Source organism: Camellia sinensis, chromosome 7, assembly GCF_055761805.1.
Source record: "Camellia sinensis isolate YWXY chromosome 7, ASM5576180v1, whole genome shotgun sequence".
Classification (NCBI taxonomy): Eukaryota; Viridiplantae; Streptophyta; class Magnoliopsida; order Ericales; family Theaceae; genus Camellia; species Camellia sinensis.
Window position 1 is genome coordinate 93,092,316 of NC_138967.1, and position 18,344 is coordinate 93,110,659.

Sequence of the window (18,344 nt, forward strand, 5' to 3'; positions counted from 1 at the left end):
TGGAATGTCATTCCTGCCTAACCACTAACATTAGCCACGGTCAATTCTAGCTCCCTCTTGGTTAATACAATACCAATGCATCGCTTACCGCATAACCAAAAGTGCATCGCTTACTGCGCAATTACCAATGATGCCCACGCACCTATGTTACATACTTGAATGGTGACATCACGGTCTGCTCCAAGGGAATGGGCTTCCAGGGATACTCTTCCTATGTGAGACCCTTACTGCCACCCTTATGCCTCCCAATTCTGTTAAGCAGCCAGAATACCTCTCATGCCATGTTAGGGTTCGAGAACACACTTGCGCAAGACCTCAAAAAATGGAACACATTCCACTATATTATACTCTTGAATCCATTGTTCATTATCTCATAAAATTTACTACAATGATCACAACCCTTTACTATCCCATTTGATTTTCACTTTATTAAGTGCATTATGTTCTGGGTTATAGCAAAGCATGGTCAAGATAATTACAAATCCAAACTAAACATAAAGTAATTTGTGCATGGTAAAACAAATTCATTATTTATTGTAGTTTACATATCAAGACTTAAACATTCAAGAAACGTAGCACATAAGAGTTCCAAACCAATTAAGAGCATATTAACACAAATTTCCAGAATTTCAAATTTGAACTAGTTGGAAAATAATTATGGAAAAAATACTTTTATCAGCCCTAAGTACCTGGCCTTACGTGAGTTTGTAGATAAATTACTCTAGTTTCACATTAGCCCCATATAAGTAATGGTGCCTGATTTTCAATGCGTGTACAACAACGGCAAGTTCCAAATCATACGTCATGCAATTCTTTTCATGTGGTTTTAGTTGTCGGGACGCGTAAGCAATTACCTAGCCATTCTACACTAAAATACAACCCAAATCTCTATAAGATGCATTACTAAAAATTACAAAGCCTTCAGTACCCGACGATAAGGTAAGGATTGGAGCTGTAGTCAATCTCGACTTCAATTCTTGGAATGCAGATTCCCTCTGATTTGTCTGCACTAATGGTTCTCCCTTTTTGGTCAATTGTGTCAGTAGTACAACAATCTTAGAAAAGTCTCTGATAAAATCTCTGGTAGTAACCTACCAAACTCATAAAACTACGAATTTCTGTTACATTATTAGAAGGAGGCTAATTAACAATTGCCTAAATTTTTTCTGGATCAACATTTTCCCCTCCCTATTAATAACATGCCCTAGAAATGTTACTTCATATCTCCAAAATTCACATTTCTTGAATTTTCCAAACAGTTGTTTCTCCTTGAGTGTTTGAAGGATAATTTTAAGGTGCTGTTCATGTTCTTCCTTACTCTTTGAATAAATCAGAATGTTACAGGTGCATTGGTAACTCCAAAAGGCATGACTAAAAATCCATAGTGTTTATACTTGGTCTGGAAAATAGTTTTCTCTTTGGCTTCGGCCTTACTTTCAACGGGTGGTATCCCGATCTCGAATCAATCTTTGAAAATACCTAAGCCCCTAGTAACTAATCAAACAAACCATCAATCTAAGGCAAAGGATATTTATTTTTAATAGTTACCTTATTGAGTTCTCGGTAAACAATACATAAGCGGAGTGTTCCATCATTCTTCTTCACAAACAACATAAGTTCACCCCACGGTGATGTGCTCGGCCAGAAGAACCCCTTATCAAGCAATTCCTGTAACTGAACTTTCAATTCTTTCATTTGAGCAGTTGACATACAGTATGGAGTTTTGGATATAGGTTGAGTACCTGGTATCACATCAATTACAAATTCAACTTCTCTATCAAACAATTTCCCAGGCAACTCTTTCGAAAACACATCAGAAAAAGCTTTCACAACTATTATCTAGAACAACATTCGAATTTTGAACATTTAGTATACAACACAAATACCACTGACACCCCTTGTTAATGAGTTTACATGCTTTCATTGCAAAAATTAAGTATGATGGGGGAACTTCACCTCTTTCCTCAAAGTAAAATTCATTTTGTCCCAAAGGTTGGAATATTACACGTTTAGAAGCATAGTCTATAGTTGCATAATATTTAGAGAGACAGTCCATACCCAAAATAATGTCAAAGTGAGCCATGTCTAAGGGTAATAAATCAGTATATAATGTCACATTCTCAAGTAAAATTTCACATACAGGGTAAACGAATGAACGTAGGATAGATCCTTCTGATGGTGATGACACACATAAGAAATATCTCAAAGTTTCCAAAGGTCTATTCAATCTAGGAGCAAATTGCATAGAAAAAAAAGAATGAGTAGACCCTGAATCAATCAACACATACGCATACTGTCCACAAATAGAGAGTGTACCTGAGACTATAGTTTCTACATTTTGTGTGCCCCCGGAACAAGAGCAAAAAACTTTCCTTGTCTTTGATTATCCCTTGTACTAGACAGTGTTGCATTGGCCCTTACATTCGGTGATGACCTAGTTGAGCTTGTAGCACTCCGGTTATCTCGTTGTAATGGTTGTGGACATTCCCTTGCTATATGTCCCATGTTCCCGCACAGAAACAAGCTCCCGTAGTCTGATAACACACACCTTAGTGTTTTCTTCCACAATATGGACAAACAGGTGCTAAATTTCCACTCTGACTTGAACTACTTGAATTTCTCGACTTTGCTTTCTTAACCGTTGCTAAGGTTGCCCCTTTGTTCACATTCAAATTCTTCCTTTTATCCCTCCATTTAAAATTTCGATTACGAGCAACTAGGTTTGCCTCTGACATGAGAGCCTCATCTAAAACATAAAAATATTTGGGTAGTTCCAACATATTAATACCGTCAAGAATTGCATCGTGGAGACCTCCTTAAAGTTTTTGGCCTTTTTGTAGACTATATTGACCATGCATGGCGCGAACCGTGCTAGTTCAGTAAACTGGGCTTCATACTTGTCCTCATACTTGGCCACTAACTTATTCCCTAGCTTTAACTATTCAAACTCTGTTACGTTTTTATCTCGGACACATTACAGAAAGTATTTCTCGTAAAAAATATCTAAGAATCGAGTCAAACTAATTTCCCTGTTAGTATCTCGAACCAACATCCACTATCTCCTCGCTTCATCTTCTACAGTAAAGTCCACCAACAGGACTTTTTGCGTCTCTGTGCATGGAAACACTTTAAATAATTTTTGAATTTCCTACACCCAAGTCTCAGCCTTTAACAGATCAATTCCTCCATGAAACAAGGGCGGCTTCATCTTTTTGAATTCTCTAGTGAGGGCAATGGTTTGACCATCTGTTTCGTGATCCTGTATCGGTGGTATGGGCATCGGAGGTGGGGGTGGTGGTTGCTGTTGCTATTGTTGCCTTAAGGTTTCAGCCATATCGTAGATCATTCTTTCTATCCGGTCAAGTCGGTTAGAGATAGACTCCTCTAATTCATCCCCTCTTGTTCTCACCATTATCCCTATGAAACTTGTACTATAACAAATACATGGTATGCACACATATACATAAACACATTTTCAAAATTTATCTAATTTTGATATTCAAATGCATATGAATGCAGTCCTTAAGTCTTTTCTAAACACCTTATTGCTCAATTAACAGTGAGTGAGGTATAACTCGTGCTCTGATAGCAAAACTATCACGACCTGAACCCGCCCCTAGAGGTTTAGGCCGTAACCGGCCAGTAATCCCAAATTACCCCTGGCTACAAAGACAACAAATAATTGAAAATAATAACAGGGCCTATGGAAGCAATATTAAAATACAACCATGTCCATCGAGCGGTGCATACATAAGAATCCATAAGTAATTAAAACTTCAACCTTCCTCATAAGTACGAACACATAGTTATTTCAAACATCTTAAACATTTATACAAAATATCCTTACCTAACAAGTTCTAAAACAAAAGAAAACTAAGCAGCAGGGTTGACACAACTTGGCTCCACATGAGTCCAAGATCAGCCAATTATAGAGGCATTTCAAAGCGGCTTGATAGAGGGGTGGACTTTCGAGGTTGCTTTAAACATGACGCTTCATGTGCTCACCTACATATATATAGGGGAAGGGGGTGAGCTAAAGCCCAGTAAGTAATACCAATATAAAGAGGTTAAATGAATGATGTCTATTGTAATCCAAAATCATGTCACATGGGTTTCGAAGCAAATCATAACTGAATACTTGTCGTTTCAAAGTTCAAAAATCATAATCATATGTGGTACATCTAATAGTGCAACAAAGGGCCTGAAGGCATAGCAAAGAGACCATATGGGTTTGATAAAGGGACCATATAGGTCGAACAAAGGAACCACTTGGGTCAACATCAGAGATCACTGTGCACATATAACAAAGGGCAACAATACTGTTTCCCCGGGGCGAGGGATTTATAGCAAAGGGCCATGGTATTGTTACCCCCATGCGAGGGTCTTATAGCAAAGGGCTATGGTATTGTTACCCCCAGGGGAGGGCTACACTAAGGATGCCACAACTACATTTCAAAAGAGACAATCATGCATTCTTATAGACATAGCATTTCAAAATAACATTCTTGCGGTTAATTGAAATACACTTTAACAACATATCTTTACAAAGATACTACTCACAGTGGGCTGGTACTGATGTTAGGCCTCGGTTGACTACCTACACGAAACACATAACACAGATATATATTGAAACACATGTTCAAAACAAATGGCGTATCTTAATTGATTCTCTTATGTGTGTTTCTAGTTTATTCCATGACTAAGGATGTGTAAATGATGCTTAAGAACGCCTAAAAGGGCATAAGGATACAAGTATGCTCCTAAGAGTGTTATTTAAAATTTCCTGAAAATAGGGTCTTTACCCGAGTGCAACTTTGGTTGCTCGAGCAGTGTGGCTTGACTACAAAAGTACTGGATGCTAGAAATGTGCGCTCGATGGTCACTCGAGCTAAGTGTTGAACAAAGTTGAGTTCGCTCGAGCACAAACTCAGTCGCTCAAGCCAACTATCAAGGTCTGCAAAAATACTGGATGCATGCAAAGTTCACTTGAGCTACAAATCCTTCGCTCGAGCAAACTGGACGAATTCTTGGTTTTCCATAACTGAGTTTGATGTTCAAAAACACACCTTACATGTTCAAAGCTTGCATAACTAGACTCAAAAGTTTAGAAACTCTTCATAAAACATGGATTCTTGAAAATTATGCAACCATGATCTCAAATACTTTTTCAATTCCTCAAAACAAAACTCCAAATTCAATATTCTTGCCATGCATGTGTCAAATTCCACACTTTTCTTTACAAAACATGATCATATGAAATGTTAAGTATGAAATCATGAAGAACCTTAAGAAATAACATGTGCAAGTTCCATGCATGTATGAATTTATAAAAAACTATGTTCATAGAAGGAAAATTATGCATGCATGTACTTAATTTCCTCAAACTCACTATATTCATGGTGATTCTTACTCTTTTCTTTCAAATTCATCCAAAATGATTCTATACTAAGTGAATTCATCTTCCTATATGGATTACCTTCATGAATTATGGTGAAGGATTATACCTAGAGGTTGAATTGGGCCTTAAATTAGCCTAATTCGTTCAAACTCTTTTCAATTCCCTTAAATTCCTCTTCTCTCTCTCTCTCTCTCTCTCTAATTTTTAGCTAGGAATTGATGTAGAATGAGTTAATGAGGCTCATATAACATACAGATAGGTGGATTAGTGCTAAGCTAATTAAATGAGATTAAGGCTAATCAATTGAGCTTAATTCTAAACTGGTCTAATTAATTTATTCTAATTATTTTGATCTGAATCAAATTTTATTTAAATTTGCCATATGGTTTTGAATATTTCAATTAGCCTATTGAACTGGTCAATTTATAAGCTGGTATTCTAATAGATAATTCACAAATAGACAAATAAGAATTAATTAAGCGCACAATCATGCAAATTTGCTCAATTAAATAATATATATAAGAATAATACGGAGGTCGGGGTCATCACAGTCTCCCCCCTAGGAAGTTTGGTCATCTAAACTTGAGTTACCTCCATTCGGAAACAACTTTGGGTTGCATTTTCTCATTTCATCCTCATTTTCCTATGTAACTTCTTTTCCGTAGTGTTCTTTCCATTCAAATTTCACCATAGAAATCAATTTACTCCTCAACTATTTGGCTTGTGAATCAATAATCTGAATTGGCTTTTCTTCATAGATCATGTCATCAGCAAGTGCTATTTAGCGTAATCTATGACATGGAAGGGATCTCTAAGATATCTGTGGAGCATTGATATGTGAAATACAAAGTGCACATGTTCTATTCCCGACGGTAAAGCAATACGATAAGCAACAGGGTAATGCCTTTATAGAATATGAAATGGCCTAATGTAGCGTGGAGTCAATTTTTCTTTTGTGCCAAACCTTGTTTGCCCTTTCATTGGTGTTACTCTCATAAACACATGATCTCCCACTTCATATTTCAAATTCTCATTCTTTGGTCAGCATAGCTTTTCTGCCAGCTCTGGGTACTCTTGAGCCTATGTTTGATGATTTTTATCTTTTCGATTGTTTCTTGCCCAAGTTCTGACCTATACAAAACTTTATCACCAACTTTTGTCCAGCAAACTGGAGACCTACACTTCCTTCCGTACAACGCCTCATGTGGTGCCACGCCGATACTCGAATGGAGACTGTTGTTATGAGCAATTTTAGCCAATGGTAGGTAAGTTTCCCAGCTACCTTGAAACTCTAAGACACACATACAAAGCATATCTTCTAATGTTTGGATAGTTCTATTGGTTCACCCACCAATTTGTGGATAAAAGGTAGTACTGAATCTCGATTCTGTGCCCATTGCCTGTTCTAAACTTTGCCAAAATCTAGAAACAAATTTAGGATCCCTATCTGACACAATAGATACTAGAACCCCATATAATCGAACGATCTCATCAATATGAGTGGTGGCAAGTCTATAAGCATTAAATGAAATTTTCACAGCAAGAAAGTGAGCAAATTTCGTCAATCTATCAACAATAACCCAAATAGCATTCATACCTCTAGCTCTTCGAGGTAGACTGACAATGTAGTCCATAGTTATATATTACCACTTCCATTCTAGAATAGGAAGTGATTGAAGTAACTGTGCCAGTTTCTGGTGTTCAACTTTTACTTGTTGACATTGAAGTCATTTAGAATTGTAGTCGGTGATTTCCTTCTTCATGTTTGGCCACCAGCATACTTGTTTTGAAGTCTTGATACAAATGGTATTCCCCGGATGCATAGCAAATATTGACTTGTGAGCCCCTTATAAAATTCTTCTTTTCAATTCTGTATCATTAGGAACATAAAGTCTTCCTTGAAATATCATTACTTGTTCTTCAATAGTGAATTCCAGTCTAGGCTTAGTTTTAAATTCATTATACATTTGCTTAAGAAATTGGTCTTCTCTCTGTTTCTGTTTGATCTCTTCAATGATAGCTGGTTGTGCGAACATTGCAACAAAGATACTGTCTTGCCTATGGTACAGAACTTCTATCTCAAGTCTGTTTAGATCTTGTAGAAGTTTCTTTCGGTTAGTAAGCAGACATGCCAAGGTTCTCATATTCCTTTTGCTCAAGGCATCAACTACTGTATTAGCTTTACCCAGATGATAATAAATTTGCAGGTCATAATCGTTGGTCAATTCGAGCCATGTCTCTGTCGTATATTTAGTTCCCTCTAAGTAAAGAAATACTTCAAGCTTTTGTGGTCTGTATGCACTTCACATTTAGGCCCATATAAGTATTGGGGCCAGAATTTCAATGCGAATACAACGACAGCAAGTTCTAAATCATGTGTCAAGTAATTCTTTTCATGCGGTTTTGGCTGTTGGGATGGGTAAGCAATTACTTTGCGATTCAGCATTTACATACAACGCAAATCTCTATAAGATGCATCACTAAAAATTACGAAGTCTTCAGTACCTGACGATAAGGTAAGGATTGGAGCTGTAGTCAATCTTGTCTTCAATTCTTGGAATGTAGATTCCATCCAATCCGTCCAAACGAGTGGTTCTTCTTTTCCGGTCAATTGTGTCAATGGTACAACAATCTTAGAAAATTATTTGACAAATCTCCGATAGTAACCTACCCAACCCATAAAGCTATAAATTTCTATTACATTTGTTGGAGTAGGCCAATTAACAATTGCCTCAATTTCTATGGATCAACTGATATCCCCTCTCTATTAATGACATGCCCCATAAATGTTACTTCATTCGGCCAAAATTCACATTTCTTAAATTTCCCAAATAGTTGTTTCTCCTTCAGTGTTTGAAGGATAATTCTATGGTGTTGTTCATGTTCTTCATTACTTTTTGAATAAATCAGAATGTCAACAATAAAAACCATAACAAATTCATCCAAAAATGGTATAAAGATTCAATTCATTAGATCCATAAAGGCTGTGGGTGCATTGATAACTGTAAAAAATTCATAGTGTCCATACCTAGTCCAGAAAGTAGTTTTCTCTATGTCCTCAGCCAAAACTTTCAATTGGTGGTATCCCGATCTCAAATCAATCTTCAGAAATACCTGAGCCCCATGTAACAGATCAAACAAATCATTAATTTGAGGCAAATGATATTTATTTTTAATAGTTACCTTGTTGAGTACTCGGTAATCAATACATAAGCGGAGTGTTCTGTCCTTCTTCTTCACAAACAACATAGGTGCACCCCGCGGTGTTGTGCTTGGACGGATGAACCCCTTATCAAGCAATTCCTATAACTAAACTTTCAATTTTTTCATTCTGAGCAGTTGACATACGGTATGGAGTTTTGGATATAGGTTGAGTACCCGATATCACATCAATTACAAATTCAATTTCTCTATCCACCAATTTCCTAGTCAACTCTTCCGGAAACACATTAGAAAAATCTTTCACACCTGGTATATCATCTAGAGCAGCATTTGAAGTTTAAACATTCAGTATACTATACAAATACCCCTGGCCCCCCTTGTTAATCAGTTTACATGCTTTCATTGTAGAAATTAAGTATGGTGGGGGAACTACACCTCTCCCCTCAAAGTAAAATTCGCTTTGTCTTGAAGGTTGGAATATTACACATTTAGAAGCATAGTCCATAGTCACATAATATTTAGAGAGTTAGTCCATACCCAAAATAATGTCAAAGTGAATCATGTCTAAGGGTAAAAAATCAACATACAATGTCGCATTCTCAAGTAAAATTTCACATACAGGGTAAACGGATGAACGTAGGATAGATCCTTCTAATGGTGATGGGACACATAATAAATATCTAAACGTTTCCGAAGGTCTATTTAATCTAGGAGCCAATTGTATAGAAACAAAAGAATGGGTAGATCCTGAATCGATCAATACATACGCATATTGTCTACAATTAGAGAGTGTACCTGAGACTACAACTTTTGCATTTTGGGTGTCCCCCGGAACAAGAGCAAAAACCCTTCCTTGCCTATGATTATCCTTTGTAGTAGACAGTGTTACATTGGCCTTTACATTCGATGTTGACCTAGTTGAGCTTGTAGCACCGCGGTTATCACGTTATCATGGTTGTGGACATTCCCTCGCTATGTGTCCCGTCTTCCTACATAGAAAACAAGCTCCCGTTGTCTGATAACATACACCTCTGTTCGTTCTTCCACAATCTCGACAAACCGGTGTTGAATTACCACTCTGACTTGAAATACTTGAATTTCCCGACTTTGCTTTCTTAGCCGTTGCTGAGGTTGCCCCTTTGTTCACATTCAAATTATGCCTTTTACTCCTCCATTCAAAATTCCGATTATGAGCAACTAGGTTTGCCTCTGACATGAGAGCCCTGTCTAAAACATCAACATATTTTGGTAGTTTCAACACATTAATTTTGTCAAGGATTACATCACAGAGACCGCCTTCAAATTTTATGGCCTTTTTGTAGTCTATATCAACGATATGCGGCACAAACCATGCTAGTTCAGTAAATTGGGCTTCATACTTTGCCACTGACTTATTCACTTGCTTTAATTATTCAAACTCTGTTACTTTTCAATCCCGAACACATTGCGGAAAGTATTTCTAGTAGAAAATCTCTAAGAACTAAGTCCAACTAATTTCCCTCTTAGTATCTCGTACAAACACCCACCATCTCATCGCCTCATCTTCTAAGTAAAGGTAGCCAACAGGACTTTTTGTGTCTCTGTGCACGAAAACACTTCAAATAATTTTTCAATTCCTAACACCTAAGCCTCAGCCTTTAACGGATCAATTTCCCGATGAAACAAGGGCAGCTTTATCTTTTCGAATTCTCCGGTGAGGGTAATGGTTCGGCCATCTGTTTGGTGATCCTGTACTGGTGGTACGAGCACCGGAGGTGGGGTGGTGGTTATTGTTGCTGCCTTTGGCTTTCATCCATATCGTGGATTATTCTTTCCATCTGGTCAAGTCAGTTGGAGGTGGACTCCTCAAATTCTTCCCCCCTTGTTCTCACCATTATCTATATGAAACTTGTATTATAACAAATACATGGTATGCACACATAGACATATGCACATTTTCAAAAGTTACCTATTTTTGATATTCAAATGCATATGAATGCAATCCTCAAGTTATTTCAAGACACCTTATTGCTCAATAGACAGTGAGTAAGGTATAACTCGTGCCCTGATACCAAAACTGTCAAGACCAAACCCGTGCCTAGAGGTTTAGGCCGTGACCGGCCAGTAATCCAAGATTTCCTCCGGCCTCAAAGACAAAATTGATAATCGAAAATAATTACGCGGCACTACAGAAACAATATTAAAATACAACCATGTTCATCGACTGGTACATAAATAAAAATCCATAAGTAATTAAAACTTCAACCTTTCTCATAGATACGAGCACATAGTTACTTCAAACATCTTAAACAGTTATACAAAATATCCTTACATAACAAGTTCCAAAACAAAAGGAAACAAAGAAGTAGGGTTAACATAACTTGGTTCCACATGAGTCCAAGATCACCCCATTACAAAGGCACTTCAAAGCGGCTTGATAGAGGGGTGGACTTTTGAGGTTGCTTTAAATTTGATGCTCTATGTGGTCACCTGTATATATATATATAGGGAAATGGGGTGAGCCAAAGCCCAGTGAGTAATACCAGTATAAAGAGGTTAAATGGAATATGTCTATTGTAAAAGAAAATCATATCATATGGGTTCTGGAGCAAATCATAATTGAATACTTGTTGTGTCAAAGTTCATAAATCGAAATCATATGTGGTCTATCTAATAATGCAACAAATGGCCCAAAGGCATAGCGAATGGACCACATGGGTTTAATGAAACGACCATATAGGTCAAGCAAAGGGACCACTTGGGTGAACATTAGAGATCTCTGTGCACATATAACAAAGGGGGCCATGGTATTGTTTCCCTCGAGCGAGAACCTTATAGCAAAGGGCCATGGTATTGTTACCCCAATGTGAGGGTCTTATAGAAAGGGCCACGGTATTGTTACCCCTAGGCAAGGGCTACACTAAGGATGCCACAACTACATTTCAAAAGAGACAATCATTGAATCTTATAGAAATAGCATTTCAAAATAATATTCTTATGGTAAATTAAAATACACTTTAACAACAAATCTTTACAAAGATACTACTCACAGCAGCCTGGTTCTGATGTTAGACCTCGGTTAACCACTTACACAAAACACATAACACAGATACACATTGAAACACACGTTCGTAACAAATGGTGTATCTTAATTGACACTCTTACATGTGTTTCTAGTTTATTCCATGACTAAGGGTGTCTAAATGATGCGTACGAATGCCCAAAGGGGCTTGACGATGGAATTATGCTCCTAAGAGTGTTTGTCAAAATTTGCTGAAAACAAGGTTTTCGCTCGAGCGCACCTTTGGTCGCTTGAGCGGTGTGGCTTGATTGCAAAAGTACTAGATACTAGAAATGTGCGCTCGATGGTCAGTCGAGCCAAGTGCTGAACAAATTTGAGTTCACTCAAGCGCACACTCTATTGCTCGAGCCAACTGCCAAGGTTTGAAAAAATGCTAGATGCATGCGAAGTTCGCTCGAGTGAACTGGATGAATTCTTGGTTTTCCAGAACTGAGTTTGAATTTCAAAAACACACCTTACATGCTCAAAGCTTGCATGGTTGGACTGAATAGCTTAGAAACTTTTCATAAAACTTGGATTCCTGAAAAGTATGCAATCATGATCTCAAATACTTTTTCAATTCCTCAAAACAAAACTCCAAATTCAATATTCTTGCCATGCATGTGTCAAATTTAACTCTTTTCTTTACAAAACATGATCATATGAAATGTTAAGTGCGAAATCATGAAGAACCTTAAGAAATAACATGTGTAAGTCCCATGAATAGATGAATTTATAGAAAACTATGTTCATAGATGGATAATTATGCATGCATGTACTTAATTTACTCAAACTCACTATATTCATGGTGATTCTTACTCTTTTCTTTCAAATTCATGAAAAATGATTCTATACTACGTGAATTCATCTTCCAACATGGATTGCCATCATGAATTATGGTTAAGGATCATACCTAGAGCTTAAATTTGGCCTTAAATTAGCTTAATCCCTTCAAACTCTCTTTATTTCCCTTGAATTCATCTTCTCTCTCTACAAGTGTTGACTCTCTATCAGTAATTTTCAGCTCAAGGAATTGATGTAGAATGAGTTAATTAGGCTCATATAACATATATATAGGTGGAATAGTGCCAAGTTAATTAAATGAGATTAAGGCTAATCAATTAAGCATAATTCCAAACAAGTCTAATTAATTTATTCTAATTATTTTGATCTGAATCAAATTTTAATTAAATGTTCCATATAGTTCTAAATATTTCAATTACCCTATTGAACTAGTCAATGTCTATGTTGGTATTCTAATAGATAATTCACAATAGACAAATAAGCATCAATTAAGTACATAATCTTGCAAATTTTCTCAATGAAATAATATATATAAGAATAATATAGAGGTTAGGATTGGCACAGTCTCCCCCCCTTAGGAAGTTTGGTCCTTGAAACTTTCAGTTACCTCAATTCAGAAACAACTCTAGGTTGTGTTGTCTCATCTCTTCCTTTCCGTAGTGTTCTTTCCATTCAACTTTCCCCATAGAAACCTATTTATTCCTCAACTGTTTGACTTGTCGATCAATAATCTGAATTGGTTTTTCTTCATAGATCATGTCATCATATTCGGTGGTAATCTATGACATGGAATGGATCTCTAAGATATCTGCAAAGCATTTATATGTGAAATATGTTGTGCATCTCCTTCATTCTTGACAGTAAAGCAATACGATTAGCAACAGGGCAATGCCTTTCTAGAATATGAATTGTCCTGATGTAGCATGGAGTCAATTTTTCTTTTGTGCCAAACCTTGTTTTCCCTTTCATTAGTGTTACTCTGATAAATACATGATCTCCCACTTCATATTTCAAATTCCTCATTCTTTGGTCAGCATAGCTTTTCTGCCGGCTTTGGGCACTGTTGAGCCTCTGTTGGATGATTTTTATCTTCTCGGTTGTGTCTTGCACAAGTTCAGACCGATACAAAGCTCTATCACCAACTTCTGTCCGACAAACTGGAGACTTACACTTCTTTCCAAACAACGCCTCATATGGTGCCATGCCGATACTTGAATGGAAACTATTGTTATAAACAAACTTAGCCAATGGTAGGTAAGTTTCCTAGCTACCTTGAAATTCTAAGACACACATATGAAGCATATTTTCTAATGTTTGGATAGTTCTCTCAGTTTGCTCATCAGTTTGTGGATGAAAGGCAGTGCTGAATCTCAAATATGTGCCCATTGCCTGTTGCAAACTTTGCCAGAATCTAGAAACAAATTTTGGAACCCTATCTAACACAATATATACTGGAATCCTATGTAATCGAACGATCTCATCAATATAAATAGTGGCAAGTCTGTAAGCATTAAATGGAGTTTTTATTGTAAGAAAGTGAGCAGATTTCGTCAATCTATCAACAATAATCCAAATAGAATTTATACCTCTAGCTCTTCTAGGTAGACCGATAATGAAGTCCATAGTTATATGTTCCCACTTCCATTCTGGAATAAGAAATGACTGAAGTAGCCCTACCAATTTTTGTTGTTTAGCTTTAACTTGTTGACTGAAATTTCCTTCTTCATGTTTGGCCACCAGTATACTTGTTTCAAGTCTTGATACATTTTGGTATTCCCCGAATGCATAGCAAATATTGACTTGTGAGCCTCTTCTAAAATTCTTCTTTTTAATTATGCATCATTAGGAACATAAAGTCTTCCTTGAAATTTCATTACTTGTTCTTCAATAGTGAATCCTAGTCTAGGCTTAGTTTCAAACTCATCATACATTTTCTTAAGAAATTGGTTTTCTCTCTATTTCTGTTTGATCTTTTAAATGATAGCGGGTTGTGCGGACATTGCGGCCAAGATACTATCTTACCTATGATACACAACTTCTATCTCAAGTCTGTCTAGATCTTCCAAAAGTTCTTTTCGATCAGCAAGTAGACATGTCAAGGTTCCCGTATTTCTTCTGCTTAAGGAATCAACTACGATATTATCTTTACCCGGATGATAATAAATTTGCAGGTTATAATCCTTGATCAATTCGAGCCATCATCTCTGTCACATATTTAGTTCTTTTAGGGTAAAGAATTACTTTGTCATAACCCGAACCCGCCCCTTTGGGTTAAGGACATAACCGGCCAGTAATCAAGGGATTACCTATGGCCTCAAACCAATTAAGAGATATCTCAACAGAGTAAAGGGGCCAAACGGAAGCAAATTTAAAACTTTTGTCCATAGAGCTGTGCTTACATGGCACATCATAACAGCCCATATATAGCGATCCCGATTTTCCCTTCATTGTTTAATTGTATTTCAGACTCGGTTCCGTGGATGTGTTGTTGTCTTTTTCCCGTTTCCATCCTTTACTCTTTGTATATGAGTCTTGGGTCGTGTTGGGTAGGTTTAAAACAGGTTGGTTGTGTTTGGAAACCAAGGGTTAGTGTCCATTAAATTTTCATAATGGTTCATCTAATATCCTTATTAGTGGTTCATTTAATATCCTTATTAGTGGTTCAGTTACTATCCTTATTAGTGGTCCATTATAGCGACCAATCCTTAATATCTTATATTTATTTATGGGGTTTCATTACTTTGGTAACCTCTTGGTCATAAATAGAGGTTAAATAGAATTCATGAACTTGGTTAATGGTCATTATTTTGGTGTAACCATTTTCTTGTTTAATGGTCATTATTTTTGGTGTAACTATAAGATCCTAATAGCCTGTTATATATCTGTAGGCAGCAACGGGTTAAACATCATTTTTTCATCATCTTTTCTTTTGAAACCCTAGAGCCAACTCTCTCTCTCTCTCTAAACTTGTCTTCTCTCTAAGAATTGATCTACCTAGGGTGAGTATCTAACCTTAGTCCTTGATTAAAAAGATAGAGTGGGTTGAGGGCTTCGTTTTAATCTAAGAAACTTGGGATTTGGAGCACGTTGGTCTTTGGTCATCATCTCCGTTTGAGTTCTTCACTTCGAGGTAGGGATTCCTACTCATCTTTATGAGCTTTAACCTAGATGTTGGGCTTTTGTTTAAATGGTTTGATTTGGAAAGTTAGGGTTTTGAGATGTGCTATTTTGAAAAGAGGGGTTTTGTTTATTTGACTCATCCATACATGTTTTGGGTCTAAAATAGAGATTGTTGATGTTGTTAGTAATATTTGAGCCTTTGGGTCAATATTGAAAAAGGGGGGAGAAAAGCCCTAATTTTTGATAAATTAATTTATATAATAAATTTTGGAAGATATGGAAATATGAAATTGTGTTGAATATAATGAAATTTGCTCATTATGAGATGGAACGGTGGAGTTGGATTACATTAATCATTCAGTTTTAAAAATAATGACAATTTATCTGTTATAACAATTATTACCTGCTTAGAAATAATTGTTTTGGGCTACCGGTGGAGGGTAGTCTTGAGGGTTGTAGACAATGCATGGTGATTAGGCAAACTAAAACTAATCAGTTGAGTATGCTATTGAATATGGCGGTTGGTATAATACATCAAAATTTTGTATTGATTGATCGAATTTGTACATGATAATCGCTTATATACATTGTTTTGTGTGGGAGGAGATGAGGGATGTACTCCACGGTTTATTGGAAGATGGGGGATGGACCTCTAAACCGGATTTTTGTTTGATATTGATACAGCACTAAAATGTGTATCGTTTGTGAAGTATAGAAGTGTTTTTGTTTGATATTGATCCAACACTAAAATGTGTATCATTTGTGAAGTATGGAAGTGTTTTTGTCTAAGATTGATACAGTACTAAAATGTGTATCATTTGTGAAGTATGGAAATGTTTTTGTCTGAGATTGATACAGTACTAAAATGTATATCTATTATGAGGTATGAAATGTTTAAAATGAGTTATTATCTCGCCTGAAATAGAAATACTGTTGATATGAGATGTGATCTCGTTTAAATTGATTGACCAAGTTATGAGTCATAGTTATGAATTGAGAATTTGATAAGAAATGGAAACTAGAATAGAACATGGACATATTAGTCATGGGATTGTAATGTGTTATAAGTTGTTGTGTAAGAGTTAAACGTTTATCAATTGCTAACGTTTTGGTTACTGTTCATACTATGTTTAACATATCTCTACTGGGCGTTGGCTCACCCTATATGGGACATCATTTTCAGGTACAGGTGTTATGCCACCTCCAAGGACGTAGCTTGGAAGGCTTGAGGCTATTAGACCACCTTTTGTTGTATTACATGTATATCAAGCCAAGGGCTTTCTTTGTATAGAGTTTACACTCTCTTTTTGCAACCAAGCGTTGTCTTGGGAAGTTGTAAGCCCATAGGGCGATTACTTTTATTGTCAATATATAATACATTTTTTAAGAACACTCTGATGATTGTAATATAATATCTCTTTCCTATATCTTGAATGTATGATATTATGGGTTTATTTTGAGGGCATTACACCATATATATACCTGTTAATAACTCACATCAAAGGGATAATAACACAAAGTTCTGTACATACAGGATCATTCAAGCCTAAGTCAGTCAAACCCAAAGTTTATATACAAAAGTAATCCAATGTTTTCACCGATATAACAAAACTATATCAAAAGAACAAAAGAGGCGAAGACAAGTCTCGTGCATGAGACGTTTAGGCTGACTCTTCAAAACCTTAACTGTTTCTCACATATTTCACCGAGGCTGGGTTTGGACATCCCTTGGTTCACCTACATACACATCAATGAGCGTGAGCGAAAGCCCAGTGAATAATATCAAATAAAGAAGGTACACAAATGAGATTCACATTTATCAAACGGCCTTGGGCCCATTTAGTATACTATTTCGTGCATTATTTAATACATTAGGCGATTCAAGCCCGAACATATCAAACGGCCTCTAGCCCACTACATCCTTAACAGACGGCCTCAAGCCCAAATCATTAATGTCCAACGGCCTTTGGCCCAATCGTCTATGTCAAATAGCCTTTGGCCCCAGCGTTGATATCAAACGGTGTCCAACGGCCTTTGGCCCAATCATTAATGTCAAATGGTGTCCGACGGCCTTTGGCCCAATCATTCGTATCAAACGGTGTCCAATGGCCTTTGGCCCAATCATTCATGCCAAACGGTGTCCGACGGCCTTTGGCCCAATCATTCATGTCAAACGGCCTTTGGCCTAGTCAATTGTATCCAACGGCCTTTGGCCCAACCATATGGCATAACAAATATTTGTCCACAATTCAATTTAACAAGCTTATAAGACTAATATGGAAATAAGCATTTGGACAAATAACATACTTCAAATATCTTTACTAAGATATTACTCACAGTGTTCTACCGGTGGATTTTCCCTGCAGCTTGACCCTACGCATTACATAACACACATGGGTCACAATTGATTTAATCCGTTCTTAATTCATACATCTCTCTTAGGCTTCTTTCTTAATCTTTTAATTCATTCATAATGCTCAATGCATGCCTAAGAGTACTTAGAAGTGAAACAGAACGGAAAATGAAACACATAACACATTTACAAATTTTTTGAAACAGGGGTCCCCGCTCGAGCGTGGGTTCCGACACTCGAGCGGACCCTCATGGTCTGCAAAAATGCTGGTTACCTCACGTCTACGCTCGGGCGTGAATTCGGACGCTCGAGCTGAATGTCACACTACATGGCTCCCCACTCGAGCGTGAATATCCCCACTCGAGCGGACATCCATGTCTGCAAAAGTGCAGGGAACCAGCACTTCACGCTCGAGCGGCCATTACCCCGCTTGAGCGGACAGGCCGGATTCTGGAAATTCCAGCAAA

At 37.0% G+C, this 18,344-nt stretch overlaps 1 protein-coding gene across 1 annotated transcript in view; it reads right to left on the reverse strand.

Moving 5' to 3' along the window:
- Nucleotides 1–863: 863 nt before the first annotated feature.
- The window catches only part of LOC145795954 (uncharacterized), a 29,500-nt gene continuing 12,019 nt past the window's right edge, over nt 864–18,344 (reverse strand). Inside the window, exons 3-6 of the mRNA XM_082880906.1 lie at nt 8,747–8,878; nt 2,580–2,746; nt 1,549–1,839; nt 864–1,091 (exon numbers count right to left, since the gene is read on the reverse strand). Coding sequence (XP_082737032.1) covers nt 864–1,091; nt 1,549–1,839; nt 2,580–2,746; nt 8,747–8,878 — 818 coding nt within the window. The remainder of the gene's footprint in view (nt 1,092–1,548; nt 1,840–2,579; nt 2,747–8,746; nt 8,879–18,344) is intronic.